At 39.4% G+C, this 23947-nt stretch overlaps 2 protein-coding genes and 1 pseudogene across 2 annotated transcripts; 1 reads left to right on the forward strand and 2 right to left on the reverse strand.

Moving 5' to 3' along the window:
• Window positions 1-785: 785 nt before the first annotated feature.
• On the reverse strand, window positions 786-19122 carry LOC146459789 (uncharacterized). The gene is made up of 5 exons (XM_085088879.1): window positions 19043-19122; window positions 14616-14740; window positions 4355-5534; window positions 3191-3310; window positions 786-1994 (listed from the first exon to the last, which is right to left on the reverse strand). Exons 3-5 carry the CDS (start codon window positions 5511-5513, stop codon window positions 1372-1374), a joined length of 1902 nt encoding a protein of 633 aa, XP_084945005.1. The 5' UTR covers window positions 5514-5534; window positions 14616-14740; window positions 19043-19122; the 3' UTR covers window positions 786-1371.
• Window positions 19123-19978: 856 nt separating this feature from the next.
• On the forward strand, window positions 19979-21222 carry LOC146459790 (uncharacterized; annotated as a pseudogene).
• Window positions 21223-21376: 154 nt separating this feature from the next.
• LOC146459791 (uncharacterized) lies at window positions 21377-23273 on the reverse strand. The gene is made up of 2 exons (XM_085088880.1): window positions 23026-23273; window positions 21377-22476 (listed from the first exon to the last, which is right to left on the reverse strand). The coding sequence occupies exons 1-2, from the start codon at window positions 23255-23257 to the stop codon at window positions 21644-21646; spliced, it is 1065 nt and encodes a 354-aa protein (XP_084945006.1). The 5' UTR covers window positions 23258-23273; the 3' UTR covers window positions 21377-21643.
• Between the last annotated feature and the right edge of the window lie 674 nt (window positions 23274-23947).

Below are 23947 nucleotides of genomic sequence, written 5' to 3' on the forward strand. Positions count from 1 at the left end.
AAATTTTACGGAAACTAATCTCTCGTAAAAGAGGGGAAGAGGTCACGAATCATTCGAGAGAGTTAAGTCCAATCAAAGTAACCCAACGGCTACAAGAACTATATGTGGTTAGATTTCTGAGTATGAGCGCACGCTCGTGCATGACATAGCTTGACATTACGACGTGAATTAAGGACGGTGCCTACTAATACCGAAGTATTTTTGCGCCATTTTTGACTATGCGGGAAAAGCAGACTTTAGCTAGGGCTATTGGAATCCAAATAAGAAATTGGGGGTGGCCACGCTTTTTTTCAGAGATACTGAAGCAACAATTATTCAATAAAGTAGTAAAATAGAAAGCAATGTATGGCGTTTTTATCATATTGAAGGTTTGTTATCTCTGAAAAATGCGTGGTTACCCCCAATTTTCTTTTTGGATACCAAGGCCACTTGCTAAGTTTTGCTTTGTTTGCATAGTTTTAAACCGCGCAAAAATATCCCCATGTTATTTGGCACCACCCATAGGAAAACCGAGTATCTCGAGATGCGCAGAACATATGCGCAGTAACAAAAGTAGGCACCGTCCTTAAGTGCGCGGTAAGGATGCGCAAACACAATTAGCCCGTACGTCCCCAATATTTTCTTCTTGGAGCGCTGAGAGCTTTTACGTGTTCGAGCAAAAGTACTTTGTCAATTTGTTTTGTAGTTTGACCAAAACACAGCCATTACCCTATGACAGTGCCCATTTAATCCCTGGCAATGATCTAACACGCTAGAATTTACGTTAAAGGAAAGTCTAGTTCAACTTTAACCCTTTCACTCCCATGGGAAATGTCGTATTTTTGTAAAATGGCAACTGTGAACCCCTACACCAACTGTAATACACCAATTAAAAGGTTTTATCTGGGGCATTTTATAAATCATTCCAGCTAAGACAAAGGAAGTAACAGAAGAGAATTAAAAGTGTTTAAAACGAGAAAATATAAACCTTAAAATACATCTCACTTCTCGTATACACTGGGTATACCCCTAAACTATAGCTTAATTTGCAGATCTCAGCGCATAGTTTCTTGTCAAATGGTGACTTGGTCTTAAAAGTGTAAGAGGAAAAAGTTACAAAAAATGGAGGGGTGGTTAATCATGTCTTATGTAGGAGGGGGGTAAGATTTTATGCTTCCGTTGTGCAGATCTCTCCAAGGTCTGTTTGGTGTCCAAATTTGATACAAATTGACCCAATATTGGGCACGTAATGACTTTTTGTGCCATATGGCACTCTTGGGAGTGAGAGGGTTAAGTTTCCCAGCTAATCACTACTTTAAATTTCTTAGATTCTCTTATGACAACAACAAAACCATCATTCTTCAGGGAAAGAGACCCACTTCGCTTTTAAATTTAAAGGGCGTCCAAAATGCGGATCTTTAACTGATCACCACTCTCTTGCGCAAGTTTACGCAATGCAACTGGATCGCGGCTACTGGACATCCAGACCTCAAACGGCCACCTTTTCTTCAAACCTACTGTTATGGCTGGTATCATGTAAGGATCGACATTCACAATAACTACTGTTCCTTTCTTTACACCTCGTCTTGAAACTACACTCACAATGTCACTAACCAAACTAGTGTGAGAAGACATTTTTAAGACTAATGTCGACTCATGTTTACTTATTTTATCCCAAACAGTATCTGATGATCCAGGTTTGTATCCATACAAAGTTGCCATGGCAAATTCTCTGTCACTGACAACAAAACCTATTAAGTGCCCAATGTCTTTACTCATCACTTCCAAACTAGGACTATAGTCTACAAACATATACAAAACCTCCTTTTTGGTGTTGCACGATGGAAGCAGATGAATTGGCTCTGTGCACTGTTCGTCAAGACAAGTATGGCTGCTAGTATCCCACAATTGATCACAAACACAGCTATCGCACGCTATGTGCTCCTTGCTGCATTGCCAGCGCTTGTCAAACTTTGTTAGGGGCTCTTGGCATTCTTTACATGACCAGTACTTGCCTAAGAACAACAACAACAAAAATGGAATTATTATACATTTTACTTACACCTTTCAAAAGCTCTATTTTCACTGGACTCAGCTGCATTGTTTTTAACTCGTGAATGCGCGCATGCGCAATGAATGAGTTTTCAGGATGCGTACTCTGGCGAAAAATGTCTGATTGGTTGAAATTCAACCACGTGACTAAGTAGTTTACTCGACGCGCGGAGCCTGAACCATAACTACAATGCCTATCAAAATGACAGCCGATGATCTACATGATGGCGGGATTTTTCAAAGTTTTACGACCGGCATGAAGAAAATTTTCAAACTGTCCTTGTCGTGAAATCTCTATAACGTAGTTTATTTGTAGAGGATTTTAAGTTTGTACAAGAGAGGGAAAAAGCAGACGAACATAAACGCTTATCGCGAGAAGGGTGTACGTAAGATGTCTTGAAAGATAACAGTAGATAATTATACTTCGTGGTGTTCTCGGCCGAGAGCTGTACGTGTGGACTAATGCTCATATTAAGAAGAAGAACCAGAGCAGGTGAAGAGTGCCATGGCAACTTGAGAGGATTCGATGAGTTTACGACTCGATTTTCGGGTGCTAACGCAAGTAAACTGTGCGTTCCACTTTCGTCACTGGATGAGAGCCTCTAAAGAAGCAAATGAATAGTAACTTGGATGATCTGTTCCGGGCACAAGGGTGGCGAAAACTTTCTCATCAAAGATTGGATAAGAAATCATTTATAATGTATAAAACTTTAAATGGGATGACACCAGAATATTTAAGATCAAACTTTAAGTTTTTCGCGATAATTTGAATTCTTATCATTTAAGGAATACTGAAAACACGCTACATTTTCCACAACCGCGCACTGATTATTTAAACAAACGTTTCTCATAATGTGGAGCTCAGTTGTGGAACAGTTTGCCAATAGAATTACGGCAAGCAACTTCCTTGAATGATTTAAAGACTAAATTGAGACGCCACAGTTATAAGTAAGAGTTTTAAGCACGGCCTCCATGAAAAGCAGCATTTATTGTTTAGTTTTGTTTTATTTTTTAAACTTTTTATAATCAGAGTTAGGTAGATAGATAGTTAGTTGATAACGATAATCTAAGTAGCTGTTAGAAAAACCGTGTATAAGTAAAGTTATCCTATCCTATCCTATCCTATCCTATCCTATCCTATCCTACTGTTGCAACCAACCTGTCACAGTATCCTCAGACTCTCCAGCAGCCATTTCGTCATCTGGCTTCAACACAAGGCAAGTCGGTTCCATTTCATGCTCACCGTCATCTTGCAATCCTGGACCTTTATCTTGTTTGTCTGGATTATAGATCAACCAGAAAAATTGAAATGTTAGGGGAAAGGTAGCTTGCGTAGCAGGTGTAATTGGGCAGTGGGAAAGGGAACGAGAAAAAGTGAAAGATGATGCAACTAGTCTATTTTTAGATTATGAACTCATCGTTTCCAATAGCATTATAACCTCCACCCCTCTACCCGATAATGAACTATTCTATTTTAAGGCTATGAAGTATCCGTTTCCAACAGCGTAACCTCCACCCCCTCTACCCGATGATGGAACTATTCTATTTTTAGATTATGAACTCATCGTTTCCAATAGTGTAACCTCCACCCTATGACGCCATCGCCGTTAATGCATTCCCCCTTAAAAATTCCGGCCCAAAACATCCCTACTGGACTACGGTCAGCGTTTTTTTAATGAAAGAAAATGCTCAAACAAAAAGCGATTTCTTTACAGGTTATTTTCAACTTGATAGTATCTGCTGGATGTTTTTCAAAATGCGATGAATTTTGAAAGCGGTTTCAAACATTTCGAAAACATAGCTTGTTTTTTCACGATAACCGGTAACATTTATTCGATTGGGCAGTGAAAATAACCGGTTACCGGCTCCTAACAAGAAGCCTGCCATCCAAAATTGTTATTTTTTCTCAACATTAAACAAATTCAATTGTTGCCAGTGAATGATATTTTTCGATGAAAGAAAGTTTCCCTTCTCCCCTCTGAAATTATTTCCTGGGTCATTGACTCCCCCCCCCCCCCCCAAGCCCACCCCTCTGCAATTTCGAGTTCCCTAAGTGGTGGAGGTGTGGATATTTTCTGGAACCACACAATCACGTTCATTAACAATCGGTGAAGAGGGCTCGCTTTAGAAAACCAAAAGGATCGGTTGGTAGAAAGCTTCAACCACTTTCCACAAAGAAAAGACTATGTTGGTGACGGCCCCTCTCAACCCCCTCAGTATAGAAAACAAAACAACACAGATGAAACGAAACTTAAAGGAATTACTGGGTTCCTTGCATGGAGGATCGAGGGTTTTTCTTTTGTTTGTTTGTTTTCATACGTACCATTGGGCATGTTCCTTATCATATCAACAACAACACTGCACTGCTCTTCCCAATTATATGTCTTGGCATAGTTATCGAGTAAAATTTGCGCTTCTTCCAGTCGACGTTCATAGCCTTTGTGCAGTATTTTCTGAATCTTTTTCACCCACTCCATAACGTCATCAGAGCTAACCACATACTGTGAACCAAACGGAACTTTCTTCAGGACTTGTCCTAATCCCGTTTTGTCTGTTATAAGAACAGGCAGATTTGCTGATATCCCTTCCAGAGCAGCGAAGCCAAATTCCCCGGTTATCGATGGCATAATGGCAAGATCCACCTCAGACAACAATTGTTTATAACTTTCCCAGCAGTCTATATTTCTCACTGTCAGGCACTTTGGAGGAACATTACATTCTTTTAAAAGAGATGCTACTTCATCTTGTTTCTTCCCTGGTGGGACAAGAAAGATAAAATTAACTTCATCTTTCAGCAGACCAACAGCTTCAGCGGCGATGTCAACTCCCTTTAGAGAGAAACCTTCGGTATCACCACGATCAAATACTAGGACTCGAAACTTGTCTCCTTCTTGCTTCCTCTGCACTGCGTTGTCAAACTCGCTGAAAATTCCCGGTGTAAAAACAAGCAGATTTTGGTCTTTCGCTCTGCAGCGAAGAAAGGAGCGGTAAGCATCTTTCAGCTTAGGCCCGACTGCTACGACAAGATCAGCCATCTTACAAAGGTCCACTTCTCGATCCTTTTTTTGCGCCTTTGACATGGCACCGGGGTAAGCTTTGGACATTCCCAGATCCTCCGGGTCAGTATGAACAAACTGGACCCACTTACAATTGCGGATTTCCTGAATGATTTTCGCTTGGAGACCAAGTGAGACCTCATGTCCGATTACACAGTGAATCTGAAGGTCTTTTGGAGGAAAAGGAAACAATTTGGACTCATCGTAAAATTCAGGTCCCCTTGATGCCTGAATTAGAGTAACATTCTTCTTCAGAGCTGAATCCTTTTCTTCTTGGTCGCATTGTGGGACAAAGACGGACACTTGTACATCAGGGCGTTTTGCAAGTTGTATGGCCAACTCCCTATGGAAAATCGACAGCCCGTCACGCTTCGATCCCCACTCTGAGGCCAGTAGCAACAATTTCAATTTTGAGGATGATGCCATTGTTCTTGAATCCAGTTGTCCCTTTAATTAAAAAATAAATAAATAAAATTATCAGTGATAAAAACTAAAAGCAGCCGCTGATGTGGTCGTGTTATTACAATAATAAGAACATTAAACCTACATTATCACGACTTCAAAAAAAATCTATACCTTAAAAATACCTACTCTTACTTTACATTGAAAAATGCCTATTCACAAGGAAGTGTCTCTATAAAAACCTACTTAAAATTCAACTTCTTATGGTACTTTTGTCCGGTATGCCTCTAGTTTGATTAACTACCGAGCTCCCCACGATATCGCCTTATACCTTGATTAATTATGAAGAAAGACAGTTATAGGTTTTGGAACCATAAAATTTCATTTTCTTTGAACATTGAATATTAAAAAATAGTGAAGGTTCAAAAAATGCTTAAAATACGCTAAAAGTTCCCTTTGAAAATGTACGTGTCCAAAGCGCTCGACTTGTTTTAAAAAAGGCGATTTCCTGCGGAAGAGATGGTAATCGTTACCTGTATACAGCCATTTGTCAGAACACTGCTCTGTCCCACCCCAAAAACTCACAGCACAAAACCTGTATGGCTGAACATTGAGGGTAACGAAAGGTCATACTTGTATGCAGGTGGATGTTCATGTTTAACCAAACTATTTGCAAAAACCGCAATTTGAGCTGGTAAATTAACCAGCTACTGGTGTTTGCTTGCATTAAACACTTGTTTTTGATTTCAAATTTGTCTTCCTATCCACATATCACAACGGAATGTCACAAAGTTTAGGATTCCAACAAAGTCCTGTCATGCCCGCTGATAATTTTGTGCTGTGATCGATTCAAAGTAAATAAAATAAATCACTACAATACACGGAATACTTTGACATGTCAGTCCCCAGTAATTTAAATTTCAATATGGGTAAATATAAATGGCATCTTGGCAAGTAAGTAGATGGAAATAAAAGGTAAGGGCACGCGTGCCGGTAAAATCACATTGTCATACATCAGAGGAGAAAAAAGCCAAAAAACCAATAAAAATATATCATTATAATAAAAACCTTCCCAGAATCCTTTGCACCTGAAATTCGCAAGAGCCGAATAACTTTGACAATTTCAAGCCCAGGAGGATTCCACACCACATGGAAATAACACTTGCCATAAAAATCACTCATATTTAAAATCTAGTGTAATGACGTCATCAGTCACGTGACAACACCCCAAAATGCGTTTAACCTCATCGCAAAATTGGATATCTATCAATTCAAAAAGAGATTGGTGTGACGTATATAGAAATGGCCATTAACGACCTTGCATCTTAAAATTAAGGGGGCCATAGACAAAAGACACAAAACTGAAAATGTGGGGGACTTGTACTCCCATGCGGAAGGTCATGGGTTCAACCCCGGCAGGACCAACACTCAGGGTCTTTAATTAAATAACTGAGAAAGTGCTGCCTTTGTAATTACATCTGCAAATGGTTAGACTTTCAAGTCTTCTTTTCTTGGATAAGGACTATAAACCGTAGGCCCTGTTCGAAAAGAGTAGGGGATGTTGTGGTTTGGCCTTGTTCTGGAAGGGGGAATCTTTCACTTCTTTAATTAACTGTAAACTGTGTAACAAGCAGTATGACTAAAAGTCCCCCAAACAGTATTGTAAATTAGTCCTGAAAAGCCCAGAGGGGAGTGACTAATCTCGCCAGTATTGTATTGTATTGGGACTTAGTCCAGAGGGATACCTTGTTGAGTTTAAGGCACATTTGAAATTAAATTTGCATGGGTATAGATGTTATTTGAAGTACCTTCTATAACATTTTTACCATGGTGAAGACATCGGTCATGTGACCAGGATGCTCTGAATTTTCTGAGGGTTTTTTTAAAACTATATTAAGCACAATGAAAGAGCGACTGGTAGGTCGCTGCTTGTAGATATTTTAGTAAAACATTTAAAAGGGGCACGAGATCTGTTACATGTCTCCTCTTGAGCGACTTGTCAAGTTAAAAATAAAAGCAAACTCCTATATGAGGTTTGAATGTATGCTCTTGCTAATGGGATCGAAGGTTTTCCTCCATTCTGACCCAAAAGGAGGCTAATATTATCTGGTGCCTTTTTTTCATGGCTAAACCATTCAGCTAGATTCAGCTATTATACATGCAATATGCCTGGAGGACGTGGTTAAGTGCATGAAATCGAGGCTTAAGATACATTGATTGGTGAAACATGGCTCAGTTTTCTAGTATACAGGTGTTAGTAAACGTTTTTTGCAAACTAAGTACTTCTGGGTGCCCAAACTTAGCATGGTGCAAGATTAACTAAGAAGGAATGTATTTTGAACATACTTTAACAGGTTTATCTCCTATGAGTCTATTATTGATTGACTACTCATTGATCGTTGCCATTAATCAATGACTAATCAGCTGATTACCTATTGATTACCTATTAATTACTCCTTGATTTCATTGATGTCATGGATTAGTTATGTCTGGCATATAATGATGATGATGATGATAATAAATAGGTCAAATTGGAATTTGAAAATGTTGGTTTTTTGTGGAGGGAGGAAAACCGGAGAACCCGGAGAAAAACCCTCGGAGCAAGGACGAGAACCAACAACAAACTCAACCCACATTACGCTGAGACCACAAATCAAACCCGGGCCACATTGGTGGGAGGCAAGTGCTCTCATCACTGCATCATCCCTGCTCCCAGATAATTTCATCCTTTGGGAGTTTCTAAAATGAGTGTCGAAGTGAAAAGGGATATCATTATCAATTGACAATGTATTGATATCGTAAGGAGAAATTACACATTGATCACTTCTGGAAGTAAAAGGGTTAAAGTAGTACATTAGTACTGTGAAAAAGAGCAATGTAGTTGTTGCCAAGCTTGTGGCACATTATTGTAAGACAATGAAAGAATTGCCAACTGATTTCTATTATAAGTAATGCTTTTCTTTTCCATTACAGATGCTTAATTGTAAGGGGTGGGGGCACTCCTATCAGGAGTACTCCTCACTCCTCAAAAAGAAGGCAGTAAGGGGTTGGGAACATGGCGGCTGGAGTGATCATGGTGGTAGTGGTGTTGGCTGCAGTCATGACGGGGGGAGGGGGGTTCCTCCCTATAACAATTGCGGGGGTGGTCTTCATACCTTGTCGGAGGTAAAATTTATGGATTTGTACCGAGCTTTGGGTGCTAAAGTCTAAAGGCACCACCACTAGAGTTGTTGTGGTACCTTTTAGTTGCCTTTAAGGTTAGATCCTCAAATAGGATAAAGATTTATGACAATACTTTCAAAAAATCTTGATCACATGTTGTTTGGAAGAGTCAGCTTTACCAGTATTTATCTTTTAACCCCTATTAAATATCAATGAACAAATGTCATGTCCCATACTTTTCTTATAAAAGTACTGGGGAGAAGTGAATAAAATATCAAGGAGATTCACCTTGGGTGATCATATCCTTAATTCTCATAATTGGTACCTGTAAAGGGTGAAGAGAATTTGGATCACGCTCACAAAAGTAGATTCTGGTACCTTTTAGGGGTGTTTTTGAAATGTTCTGACAAGCACCAAGCACCCCCATCATTTTTATAGTCTATAACCCCCCCCCCCCCCTCCTAGAGTCATGGCTGTCACCAAGTCATATTACAGTTTTTTTTTTTTGTTTACTCTTGTTTGTATCTGCATGGACGCAGTAAAACAGTAAAACAGTGCTTTTAAATTTTGTTTATTCTTTGTTTAAGTATCAGACTACCAACAAAACCCTCACAAGACCTTTCCTTAACAGCTTTTAACAGGATAAAAACCCATATTGCCCTGCTCTCAATGCTTCTCAGCTGGTTTACAATAAGGCCCTAGTGACTGGCCCCAAGGGAGTGAGGCTGAGCCGAGGAAAACATTCTGGGTTGAGGGAAACAAAACTCACTGTTTCCATCTGAACAGTTATTAAGCAATTTCTTACACCTCTCAACTCAGCTTTACAGTGTATGCGCCATCCTTAACTCTGCAGGAATTTGAGCTACAGTTAGTTTAGTTTTTCAAATGCTTTTTCCTAAAATATGATTTATGAACTGTATCCAACCAAATCAAGATGAGGGATGACGAGGATAATGAACATCAGCCAGGCGATAATGTCTGATGTAACACTTAAACTCTCAGAAACAAGAGCACAGAAAGCTAAAAACTGGGCTCTCAAGCTTCTTAAAATTTATTTCTTAGTTAAAAAAGCATGACCTGTAAGAGCATTAACAAAGTAGGCAAGCATGTCACAAAACATCCATGGTCTACATGATTCTCAGTAATCTTTAGCGTGACGTGCCTGCTCAAGCTTTCTTCTTGTACATCTCACACACACAAACTAACACTAAGGGATATGCTGGTAATTTTAATTAATATATTACTTTAGCCAGTTCTAATAATAATTATAATAATAATAATATATAGTATAGAATAGTATAGAGCTACATTGTAACTTCCACACAATGTTCAGACGTGCATGATAATTACAAAATGCAATAACTGAATATAATAATTTGGGGTATGGAGATCTCGGACTCTCAAGCCAGGATTAACTCACGTGATCAAGTAGCTAGACTGGAAAAAACGCTACAAGAGAGCACGAGAAATCTACCGTGCGATGCACAGATGGAGGGTGCAGCAAATTCAAAAGCTATTACAACTGTGCCTTGAAATACAGATTTATCTATTCTTGAAGTAAGCGAATCGCAATATGCTAATTTGCTAACAACATCACGCAAAGATTTGCATACAACCAGTACTTCTCAAATCCCACGAGACTAAGAGCAAATAGAGCAAGGTGAAAACAATGTAAGCAGACCGGGATGCCTTCCAGACTACAATACTGTTTACAAACTGTCTATGATTAACTGGGGAGAACGAAGTGATGATTCTGCAATTGTCATACCGACGTCAATCATAATGGATGCCTACAACAAGATCGCAACATGGAGAAAGAACATGTTTCTTGTGCCAAATGGGAAAGTAGGAAAGGACTTTATTGATCAAAAAACATTGCACATTAATGACTGGAATAGCGGCTTTGACAATCAGTACATACCCCTCAAAGCAGCCTTTGTGCACCTTGCCCTAGGGCTCCAAAAACTACCAGCAGCTACCAGAAGATTCACTCGTAAAATCAGCACAACAGGCAGTAACAAAGGAAAGTTCAAAGGAACTTGAAGATAGGGCAAAGTGTATTAAGGAGATGGCACCTCAGAAGACCAAGCACTAGATCTGGCAGCAGAAAAAGGATCATCGGCATGGTTTACAGTTCTCCCTCTTCAAGATCTGGGTTTTAACCTGAATAAAAGGCAGTTCCCTGACGCTGCTAAACTATGCAACAACTGGCCAGTGGATGATATCCCCTCCACATGTGCCTGTGGTGACGTTTTTCTGGTAGACCACTCTACGATTTGCAAACTACATGTAGGAGGTTTTGTTATTCAGCGCTTCAACGAGCTAAGAGATCTGGAAGCTGAACTCACGAGTACAGTATGCAGTGATGTTGAGACTGAGCGAGTTCTCTGGAGAACAGCTTTTGAATTGAATTTAATGAATTCGTCACTGAGGATATTATACAATAGAAATACAATAAAAATACAGTAAAAAATACAGGCTGTGATGGGGAAAAGAAACAGAACTTGTATCCCTATTGCAATCTGACCCCCTACTACAAGAAAAAGCTACAATAGTAAGTAAATAACAATCGTAAGTAGATTTACAGTTGAGCCAGGTCAAACGTACCCCCCCCCCTAGATTCTATTAATGACTCTATTATTTGAAAATTGAACACATTAGTCGTTTCAAGAATTCAAATCAAAGTTCGATTTCTGATTGGATTATACGAACAATGCACGAAACCAGAAAACCAGAAAGCCTGCCATAAAACCCCTCTCAACATATTCAGAGCAGTAATTCTTGATTTATATAATAGTGGGTTTTCCAAAAAGCAGATTTCTCATGTTTTGCAGCAGTCAGCGCGTACTGCCAGAAACAAAATTCGCCATTTTCAACCGGGTACGGTGTGAATGGGTCCTGGACATTTTACGTTTACGCACTTGCATTTATTTCGTTAGTTATTCAAAAAAAATTAAAAAAGGATTGGAAGTGCTTTATCATAATAAGCAGTTCTCTTCTTGAGGTATATGCAAATTAATTTAGCGAAAAGTATGTGAGCCCACAGTGAAAGATGATCATTTCAGTTGACCTTCGACAATGGAAATGACCCTCGGCACATGTGTTGCGCTATTCTTCGCAGTATAATGGACAGTCTGGTGAAATATATACCAAACTTTTTCATGCTTCAAGGTGGGTATTGCTATACATGAAAGATAAATTGGAAGTTTCAGCCCGGCTCATTTGCAAGCACTTGACTTTGTGCTCTTGCCATGACCAAATTTGCATAATGAATTATATGAACGTGTCAACAATATGCAGGAACAGTTTGAAGGAACAAGCTGTTTCAAATGTACTGTAGTTTGAATTTTATATGCTTTTGCTTTTACTGTTAGCGTGGATCAATGTTCAAATTAAAAGCCAATGAGAATCGAATTTTAATTTGAACATTGATCCGCGCTAACAATGAATTAATGAATGCCTTCTTTGAAACGACTAATGGGTTCGATTTTCGAATGATCGATCCATTAATAGAGTCTAGGGGGGTACGCTTGACCTGGTTCAACTGTAAGCTACACTGTAGGGAGTGAATGAGGAGTGAATTAGTTGCTTTAGTGCAAAAAAGGAACAAGTTCCACAATTCACCAGTCCTAATGGAAAAGATTTCCTATAATAATCCCGATTGTGTTTATATTTTATATAGTAATTATTAGGGTCATAGTTTCTCGTACCGTGCTTTGGCTGGAAGGTACGAAGGTAATTGCTAACTTCAGTAGATATAAGACCATTTCTGGACTTAAAAAATAAAAGTAAGTCAGATATTTCTTTACGATGTTCTAGAGGCAATAAAATAACAAAGTTTGCTAAATCTTTTATCGTGTGTCATTTTCTGGGGATAGTTGACAGTATGAATTTAGTTGCTCTTCACTGCACATTCTCAGTGAGGGCACAATGTTTGATGGTGTATGGTGACCTAGTCTCATACGCAGCCGTTCATAGTGTCGTCACGCAACGCTTCTCCTCACAAACGACTGCTGTAAACCAAACCACATTCCTTTCCCTTTGTGTTTGCGGTCTAACGAACAAACCAATGACGTATCACAAATTCACAATGGATACATGTCAGCTCTAAGAACATAATACTTGTCAATCACGAAGCGACTGAGCTGAAAACAATTGCAAGAGGCCAAAGCTCTCGAAAGCGAGAGACAACATTGATCAACTTTGTAAAGACGTGGATCTGTTAGACTCTCACATACACGATAAACAAACATTATGCAATCTCATTGCAGAAAAGCATGAAATCACAAGTAACAAAATCCACGGATCAAAATTAATGTCTTCATAGATAGCATTTACTGAGCCCTGTGTGATATCTTGCAGTTGATCCGAGCCATTAAACCTAAACACATGCCACAGACTCTAGGATACCCAATGGCATATGAAAAACTTCTCCCAACGGCTCAGAATGATCATTAAGAAAACCTCCATTCACTATATTTGAGTTCAGTTTCCCTTCATGATCAAGATTAACATCATTAAGCAGAGCTAAGGTACCGTTGAAGGTTTTACTACAAATCTATTTGCGAACTGCAGGAGTCGCGTTGGCCCGTCAACACTTATTAACACGCCATTTTGTTTGCTTTGTCAGTATAAACTAGGTTATGATTGGACGAGACACAGAACTGAAAACTTGGCCCGAGGAGCTTCCAGAAAATGGAAGTTTGAACCTGATAGGTTAATTATCGGGAAAGGAATGTGGTTCGGTTTACAGCAGCCGTTTGTGGGGAGAAGCGTTGCGTGACGACACTAAAAACGACTGCGTAGGAGACTAATGGCGACCATACACTGCTACCATACTCTAGCTTCGGGAGGATTAATGCACAGTACTTTTGAGCGGTACTGTAGGAGCTTTTTGGTACTTGCATCCCGCACATCATAACAAATTCTTTTAAGGAGGCCAAGAGTCTTGTTGGCCTTGGCAATGGTGACTTCAATGTGTCTTGAACAAGACAAGTCACTGGTTATCATTATACCGAGGTCACTTATTGAAAAGGCACATTCTAACTAGTGGCCTTCCAGGGTATAACTTCGGTTAGATGTTACGGGAGTTTTTTTCTGGAGATCTGAAGAACTTTGCATTTGGTTCCATTAAGTAGAGGATCTAACAAAGCACAAGATGTGACATTGGATATGCATGCTTGTGGGTTCTGGGAGCAACAACAATTGTTATTCTTTGATGTAAGGGTTTGCCAACCATATGCTGAATCGTATAAGGACCTGGAGCAGCAACAGATCTATCGTATGCATAAGAATGAGAAAAAGCGCCTGTACTCAAGGAGAGTTCTCGACATTGAGCATGGAACATTTACATGTACACCTTTGGTCTTCACTACAATCGGTGGAGTAGGAAAGGAATGCTTGAGATACCATAGTCAATTAGCAGAGCTGATTGTTATCAAGAAAGGGGAGCAAAATGCCACAACCATGTCATGGATCAGAAGCCGAGTTTCATTCACATTACTAAGATCTGCACTTGTCTGTTTTAGAGGTTCTAGGGCAATATGACGATTCAATGTAACACCAAGAACACGGACATTGACATTGAAACAGCAGAAGGGTTTTTTGTTTTTTTTGTTGTGATACTTGACTCCAAATATTCCATAATGACTCCAAAATTCACACTGACTCCTCTCATCATTAAAATTTGCAAACCCTGATAATTATAGTTTCTAAGTAAACGTTAACAAAAGGAAAATACAGGAAACTAATATTTGGTTGTGGCCTGAAATACTTGAGCACTTAAAATTTGTGCTCGTTTACAAGCGCATGGTTAACAGTTCTGTTCAAATATTATATTCCCCACAAATATGTCCTATGGTTTCAATTTAAGTATCTCTGTATAGTTTGAAATACATTAAATATCTATTTTGTGGTTTGTTGGGTCCTGTTTGAGTATAGTAGTTTTGACCACTTCCCACATACCTGGTTATTAAGACCGCTAAGTCATGGTGATTAGGATGCTTCTCTGATTTAGGATTGATGAGTGATGCCCAGCAGCAGAAGTGTTTCAGGGTGTGACTAGCATGTTGAGTTACCTTCAATGCACTCTGAGAATAAAAAAAGGAATAGATATATTTTCATGAATAAGTGAATGATCATCAGACTTCCTTTCTACAACCGCTTAAGCTGCATACATAACTGGGATGATCATTAACTAATTATGCGGGATGCCCTGAGGGGCATACCGTGTCTAAAAACGGGTAGACTTCATTTTTTTTTTCCTTTGTCGTAGTCACAAATCTGCACATTAATTTATTCATTAAACTCTGCCCTCTCCTAGTAGGGATGTATTGTTCTGATTGTCTTCAACAAAAGCAGGCCAATCAAAATCCATTCTTGTCGCGTATATCACAAGGGAGGGGACCCACTCACCCCTAGCTGTGTGACGTCAAAGCATCGTTTGATTTATTCATAAACCCGGATTAAATTTGTGGTGGCCATACTGTTAACATGTTGTGGACTCAAGTGTGCCTTTTTCAAACGGAAATTTAACCATTTTGAAGTGGTAAATCGAAAGAATAACTTTTAAGGAGTACTCCACATTTAAAATGGTGGAAATTGGAGGGTTCCTGGTGAAGGAATCGTGCTTTGTTTGACAGTTCTAGAACCACAATGCGCGAAGGAAAGGTCACTGATAAGCATGACCTTATGAGAAAGTCATTTCCGGTATGATTTCTAGTAACACAACGCTAAAATATTACGCAGTAATGGAATTTCCAGTACAATGATAAGAGGCGTAACACAAGGGAAACAACATAACACTACATGTATCTTTGTGACTCAGACAATTCCATTACCTAGGATAGTTTTATGAATCTGCAAACCACACAACGAGAATCAATGAGGCCACATTAAGCATCACAAGTAAATGCCAGCATAGGCATCTTGTTCATTCTTTCTTCCGCAGTTCAAATCAATTCTCATTCATCATCAGTTTTCATTCATGGATTCATATATCATGTTCAAGATGTCCCCATTTTTTAACGTATAGCTTAATAGTGACCGTTGCATTGAAATTTTGAAATTTCTGTATTGCTACGAAACCTAAATTGAGATAATAAAACATCGAGAATAAGATTGTTGAATTCTTGACTTACTGTAAGATGAATATAAGTTACAACAGCACTTTGGATTTAAGAAAAAGTGATCTTAATCCGAGATGCCACTGTCATATAATTAAGATAGAAAGTTATCTTATCATAAGAATCATATTCAAATGAGATTTACATGTAAGCACTCTCTTACCACAGCACCAGAATTAAGTTTAAAGGAGAACAGAAAATTACAAGACCAACATTTTTTATCAGGACATTTACAGAAATAGCGTTGAATTTTCAGACACAATAATAAAAAGTAATGTTTTGTTACCAAAAGTGCTAAGAACTGGGATAATTCTTACCCTTTCTGCGATATTAAATGTCAGCCATTTTGTGCACATGTCTTCTGGTTACTTCCAAAAAAGGAATGCCAGTCGCCATGTTGTGACATCACTGCGCTCATGCGATTGTTCACGATGCGATACCAGTGTGTTTTCTTACTAAAACGTGTGTATGGCCGCTGTTCTTATTTATATAAATTGTCGATTAATCCATGGCAACAGCCAAATTTGAGCCTTATTAGTACACTGCACTATTATAAGAACTCGAACTCGAACTCCCCCCCCCCCTAACTTGAACCGTTTTTCCGTCTCCCTTCAGAGTTCAAGTTACTGGGGTTCTACTGTATTTTAAGGTTTTCCCCGACAAACCCAACAATTTCAGACAGCTTGTCGTTAGTTTTGCTGCTGAAGGGATGACTAGGTTTCAAACGCAACTTAACAATGGAATTTCAGGTGTCGTTTCTATTTTCATTAGTTCTTGGATCGGTGTTTCATGAGTATAAAGTTTCATCACTGAGTAAGTTTGAGGGAGTTTTTGCCCGAAGGCATTCATTTCAGGGAAAGCTACTTATTGCTGTTAAGCGTAAAAATTTGAGACAGAGAATTATGTACAGCTACGGTCATCCCGGATCATTCGAGATCCTGCTGTCATAACAAACAAAAAAGCACATACAACTTACAGAAACATGAACAACGAAACTGGGTTTTCAAAAGATGTTGGCTTTCACAAGAAAACAAGTTGAAAATTTCTGCTTCATCAGCCTGCTGTGTTGGGCCAGACTGAAGCATAGACTCCTTACTTCAAAAGAAAAGAAAACATATTTTAATTGATGCGATTGAAAATTTACATCAGTGTTGACAGTTTTTGATGCATTTCTAGGCATTTTAGAAGACTTTAAGTTTAAAATTTTTCCGGGGATAGCATCCTGCTGGACCACCATAGTTCTCTTGTGCTAACGCATTCACTTTAACCCCCCCCCCTCCCCCACTTCAAAACCAGCTGCGCTGACCCTGCATAAGCTTTGTTGCCGGGAATAGCAAAATGATCAGACACAGGTTTGTAATGAAATGTTGGATCAAGCTTACGTATGGAAAACCATTGAAATGCAAAGTTGAGAGCCGGCTAAACATGCCAGCATTCCAACACCATATTCAATGAAAATGTCAGTGGATCACGTTGTCGGGGCTTCAACATACAAGGACGTAACACATCGATCGAAATCGATCATCCGAAACCTAATCGATAAATCGATATTACTCGATTTTACTCGATAATAATCAATCGATTAATCACAGACGTTCGGACATCAGAAATCGATTTCTATCGATTTTGAGAAACTGTCCGAGGATACTGCGAGAAACAACCGCTCATAATTTTCCCAGGAAGGCAATTTGATCGAAACAATAGTGTTAAGAGTTAAACCTAGGCATCGAGAATGTAGAAAAATGAACACTGACTTCCAGTCTGTGACTTGTTAGCATCTTTTTAACCATCGCTTCAGACCTTACAACGGCAACTCTCAAGCGTTGAACTCTAGCAAACCTTCGCAAACGCATTTCGTCAGCAGTTGGCCATCACTCTCGGTAAAGACCAAAGCTGTTTATAGTTTATCACCAAACCCTGCTTGTTTGTGATTTTTTATTACGACGACAGAAAGGAACGTTTGTTAAATTTGCTATGGCAGTTACTGTTTTTATTACAAGTCGTTGGAGTTTATTTAGACATACTAATGTACCAACGAGCGCTTTGCTTAGTGATGTTAGCATCCATGTATCAGTATTGCCTAGTGCGGGTTCTTGCTGGGTTCATTCATATATGGATGGAAGTTCTTTCTGCCTGGTTGTACGCCAAAGTCAAAAAGAGGCAATTGCTGATAACTCTCTTATTGAACTAACAAGATAACTCTGAACACAATCTTACTTCAGCTGACTAAATAGGCCGTTGTCCGTGGTCTGTTGCCAGTCAAAATGTGAGACTCTGTTTACAAAAGGTTCAATGCCGTTTTCAACACGTTGTCTTCGTCACGATAAGTCTCAGTAAATTTTTATCAGTTTTATTTGAAGTCACTGTCGTTTTATGATGAAATCGATAGTCAATCTGTTGTAATTAAAGTTAAATTTTAAGTTGAATCACTGCTTCGCCTGGGTACCGATAAGCATGCTTACCAGTTTAGCAGTATCTATCATGCAGGTTCACATCTTACACCGTTTCAATGCATGAAAAAGGTTTGGGAGATACAAATAAAGCAGATAAACGATTGCTCAAACAAAGTATAGCTCAGGTTTGATACAACTTATAACGTCTTGGAAGTCTATCTTATCTCCCCATTTACACTTACGCGGATGAAAACCAGTAGCCTTCCGTCTCCGATATTATCGAACAAAATCAATACTTATCGAACCTTGATTATTGAAATTGATCAACATCGATAATCACAAATAATCTGGCAATCGATTTTTATCGATTTCCGATATTAATCGATTAATTCATATTGATTTGAATCAATTTTGGTCGAGTATCGGAATTATCGATGTGTTACATCCTGAACATACTTTATCTAACATTTGCCTTTAAAACACATAAGATTAAGTTAACATTGAAATGAAATGAGATGGTACATGTATTTGGGGTATTCTGGCTTTGAAGACTAAGACGACCTTTAAGTGGGCGAAATTCGCAAAATAAACTATAAAATTTTTAACGGCAATGCCAAAATCGTCAATAATCAAAGAAAGAACAAAGTAGGTCAAGCATTTAGCTACATGGCGGTAAGGGGAGTGGTACCAAGTTATGAGTCTGTTGTACAACCAGCGTGGCGCTTGGCGTAGCGAATTTTATGCTAAAATCGTGGCGTACAACTTCGGCGGATGAAATGAGATACGAACTTTCCAGTATGACTATGATAAATGGAATCAAAAAGATTTTTGGACAACATGTCTCAATTAGAGGGAAATATTGAATCTTACTTACCGATCGAATGAAGAAACATGGCTATCCAAATACAGCGGATACAGCGTCGAATCAGTCGTCAGTCTTGCGCAAAAGGAAAGAGCTCTTTTGGGAAGCCAATCTCGTTCCCAGAGCCCTCGTTACTCTTGTCCGCTAGACAGGGGTAACGAGGGCTCTGGGAACGAGATTGTTGGGAGGTGAGAAAAGGGAGGTGACGTCATCGGGTTATTCCCGATTATACCGGAAATTGACCTGCAGTCACTCTCTTTTGGTAGTAATGGCGGACGACGTCGGTGAAATAATGACTTCGAACGTTTGTTAGGATTCGTTATGGTAGAATACAGAGTTCTTTCTACTTTCGTTTCTCGGCGTCGGAGCACTGATCTCAAGGATTTTACGCTCGATTTGTGGAAGAAACGTGGAACCGTGAAAACAGTCATGATTTGCTCAGGTAACATCGACCTACGGGAGGTTAACATCGACCTACGGGAGGTTAACATCGACCTAAGGGAGGTACGTTTTATAGCACCACGTTTGTATCGTATGTATTATACTGGCACAATCGTACACATGGAAAGCTTATTTGCAAGCATTAAAACTTACAATCTTGCCGGGGCTTTTCTAATCGTTGACCTGAGTGTCATTTCATTTATTACCAACTCATAACATCCACCTACAGGAGGTAAACATCTACCTAAGGGAGGTTATGATTTTTATAGCACCATGCAAGTAGGTATTATAATAAGGAACGATTGACTTGAAAAAAGCTTACGAATCTTAAGGGGCTTTTGCATTCCGTGTACATGCCGTTTTAGAATAAATTTATTTATAAAGAATTATTATTATTATTATTATTATTATTAAAGATGATTTTTCACTCTGTGAGAGTAAACTTCACTTCCCCCCCCTCCCATTTGCCAGCCCCCGCCCCCCATAAATGATGAACACTCCCTTAGGGGATTTGCTGAATAGGTGTGAAGAAGAAAATTGCTTGTATATATGGTGATTAAAAATTATAGTGAGAGCACCCCACCTCCTCTCCGTCCCAGGGCTCATAACCGTGATTTTAGCCAGTATAAGGGTATATGGACAACGCTCTCCAATGCTGAGGTTTATAAAAACTAAATACCTTCCAATTCACTGTTTTACTTTTCATTCAGGGCATTGCCTATGACTTGGACGCCCGAAAAGGACGAAGCCCTCTGTAAGCAAATCATTCTAATGGAACCGTTTAGATTTCGACCAAGGACAAAAGAGAGTGGAAACGCATGGTCGCAAGTTGCTGATGACTTAAAACAGATCACGTCTCTTAACATGAACGTTGACCAGAGAGCTGTTCGAGAGCGTTACAAGATACTTAAGTCCCACTTCCTTCAAAAGATGAGAGAGGAGGAAAATGGTTCCGGTATAGCGCCTCCCGAGCTGACCCCAGTTGAAGCAGCATTGGAGGAGATCATCGAGAAAGAAAAGGAGTTTGAGAAGAAGCACACCACTGAAGACTCGGATAAAAAGGAAAAGGTTGAGAAAGACAGGAAAACAGCCGAAGAGATGCGCCAGGAATCTCTAGAAACTTTCGCAGAAACCAAAAAGAGAAAGGCTTCAAATGGCAAAGAAGAGGAAACAGAAGGAGCGAAGTTTAAAAAAAAACCGGCGTTCAGGTACAGATACGCTTGCGTATCTCAAAGATAAATCAGATCAAGAGTTGGTAGTAAAGAAGAAGGAGTTGGAAATGCAGAAACAAATGCAAGAAGAACAACTAAATGAGCAAAGAAACATGAGGCAACAACAGGCCGGCATGATAGAGGCTTTCAGCAGTATGCAGCAGTCCATGCAGAGGCAACTGCAACAGCAAACGGAGCTGCAACAACAGCAGCAACAACAAAACAACCAGTTTATGATGATGATGATGCAGATGATGCAAAACATGAAAAACAGTTAGAAAATTGATTTAACTGTTTTTTTACTGACTGACAATGTTTTCGTCAGTAAAATGTTGTGTTAGAGCAAGGCAGTTGTTTCTCTATAGGTTTTATAAATTTGAGAAAAGTTTTGGAATTATACTTAGTTGAAAGTTGGTGGACACCCTTTCCTTTTATCAACGTCATTTGTAACACAAAAGCAAAAGTTTAATGTTTCTTTAATAGTTGTTTCCTCTCTTTATTATAACATTTTTAGCAATAAATGTCTGATGCTGACATGAAGTATATTGCCTTGGTTATTACAACAGCATCCCCTGGGGTACTCCCCTTTATAAGCTATAAAGGTATGTCCCCCAAATTAGTTTAGCCAGAGTGAACCGCTCCACACGCGAATCTCCCTTCTCTAACGGAGCGGTTACTCAGGCTAAACTAATTTGGGGGACATACCTATGGCTAAAATGAGATGAAGTTGATTACAACGTGTTCAAAATCTGAAGGTAGACATACGGTCAGAATTTGTTTTTTGCTAGCTAGCTAGCCTGAAACATGGTATGAATTTCGTAGGGAAATTCATCTATTTGGCCTGAAATGAGTAAGGGTTTAAAGAAATGGCCAATTAATTTTACAGTTGTAAGCAGCAATAGGACTAACTAAACGCAACAACTGTTAAACACAGTTCAAAGTTTTTATCCAATACTCGATTTCACTGGAAATACGCTTCCAACGTAGGTGGATCCAAGCCAAAATACGACGATGTTACGGACTGGTAAAGACATGTGCGGGCATTCGTCAGCAGGGCACACACCATGTACATTTTGCCAACTGCGCTTAAACGAATTTTCAAGTTCTTCTTCAAATCCATAAAAGCGAAGTAATTTATAATGTCTCCGAAAACCCACTCTACTGATGTTCTAACACTGCTCATTGCACTGTTGTATTCATTCTGTAGAGGGGTAATCCTGGCACCTTTGAATGGTCCTTGAAGGTGTATATTTAAGGGGTAGGCCGGATCCCCATATACACATAAGGGTTGACCAAGAGGGGAAAATGAGTGGCGTTGCAAATCGCCAAGTAAAGCAGACTCTACTAACATACCACTGTCATGTCGTCTCCCTTCAACTGGACCATACAGGTTAGCTATCAATCCATTTGGGGCGGCAACGGACTGAAATTTTATGGCATGGACCCTCTTGTGTCCGTTGTACAGAACTCTTTGGTTTTTCCCAGGCCTAGAAACTGGCCTAACCGTTCCATCGATAAAACCCCAACAGTTTTGAAGCGGAGCTCCTTTAGCATGAATTACATCGGCATAATTCTGAAGATTGGCCTGAGAAAGCCATGGCTGGTTAAAACTTCGTAAACGGTGATTTTGTGTTTGATAAATGAAGTTCATCATTTGGTTCGATATCATGCAAAGTTGTGGCACGGGTCTTGCAAATCTTGGCAGCATATCCGAATATCTACATGGGTATGCAAATCGTTTAAGAAAAATACACAGAGCTTCAATTCCGTCCACAACAACACGATTATATATATCTTATTCGATGGTTTTACATATAATACGCGCGGATATTTTGCGAGTTGCGTAGTATTTTTCCGAGCCCCGAAGGGGCGAGGAAAAATACGAGCAATGAGCAAAATGTCCGCGAGTATTATATGTAAAACCATCGAATAAGAGATTTATTATTCCACTACAAAAAGATTTTGTTATTTTGGCTTCTCTGTTTTGGTAACAGTTTTCAAATGCACCCGGCATCAACTGTCCATCGGTTTATGGCGCGTACGAATGATGTAAACAACACAGAAAGCCAGTTAAATGTCTTTAATTTGATTAGATAAAATGAAAAGATAAATGACAAGTGAAACTTGTTTTCGAGTCTGCATCGTTTCAAAAACTATTCTTCGTCCAGTCCGGACATTGTTGCTCCTTTTTTCTGCCTTTTCCGTCCGTATTCGCTCTGTTGTAAACCGGTCAAACCGGGACACTACAGCGTATTACGGTCTCATATTTTGCGCGTTCTCTTGACCTTATTTGGTGAAATGACATAATAGTGGAATAATAAAGCATCTTATTTCATCTGGAACATGCGCGCATCACTTCAGCAAGACGGTAAACGCCGTTCTTGAGGAATCTGAATTCCGACTTGCATTCATCGTCCGTTAGCAGATCAAGGTCAAACTGGTCGTAGCTCCAATACGGTAGATCAAGGTTGTTTGACTTGTTTAAATCGTACAAAAGCAAAAATTCTTCATCGTTTATCAACTTATCACTGTGAGCAAAAAGCAAGGTATCTCTAACTTCTCTTAGAGAAGGCATACCGTATATCAAGAGCAGGAATACAAATTGTTAAATCATTAGTCGATCAAATATAAACACAAGACAAGTCGCCGATAAACTCGACATTTTCCCGCCGAAATGAGTGATTTGCATTTCGCGCCAAAACCAACCGCCGTCCTAGAATCCATCGTTGCGTAACGCAACTCGACAGTCGACGGACTGAGTTTGTCGGATCTCGGATCGTGGCTGCTCCGAAGAATAACCCGATGACGTCACCTCCCTTAGGCCGATGTTATCTTTTCTCAACCAACAGGGTAACAAGGTAACAGAGTAACTAAAATAACAGAGTAACAAGGTAAGTTACAATCGTAACAGAGTGACAATGGCAACACAGTATTCAAATATAAAATTGGGGGACATAATGATTTCAAAAAGAATTTGGGTACATACTTATCAAAATAAAAAGTGAGGACATAATAATTACCATATATGAAGTACCTGATCTAACCGCTGACCAAAAGATCGTAGGCTCTGGGAACGAGGATGACCTAAGCGTGCAGCGCACGCGCAATAGAGTCCTCTTTGCAACTTGAGGCTTGCGAAGAAATCCTATTTTATAGGCTCTCCGCCCAAGCAATGGGCGATACCTCAGAGAAGAAAAAGGATTCCTGCCATTGGAGAGGGAAAGAAGTGAGTGTTGCGTTTTAGCTTTAACTTCGCATGTTGTCC

The sequence above is a fragment of the Pavona decussata genome, unplaced genomic scaffold (genome assembly GCF_977016875.1).
Source record: "Pavona decussata unplaced genomic scaffold, jaPavDecu1.1 SCAFFOLD_216, whole genome shotgun sequence".
NCBI lineage: Eukaryota > Metazoa > Cnidaria > Anthozoa > Scleractinia > Agariciidae > Pavona > Pavona decussata.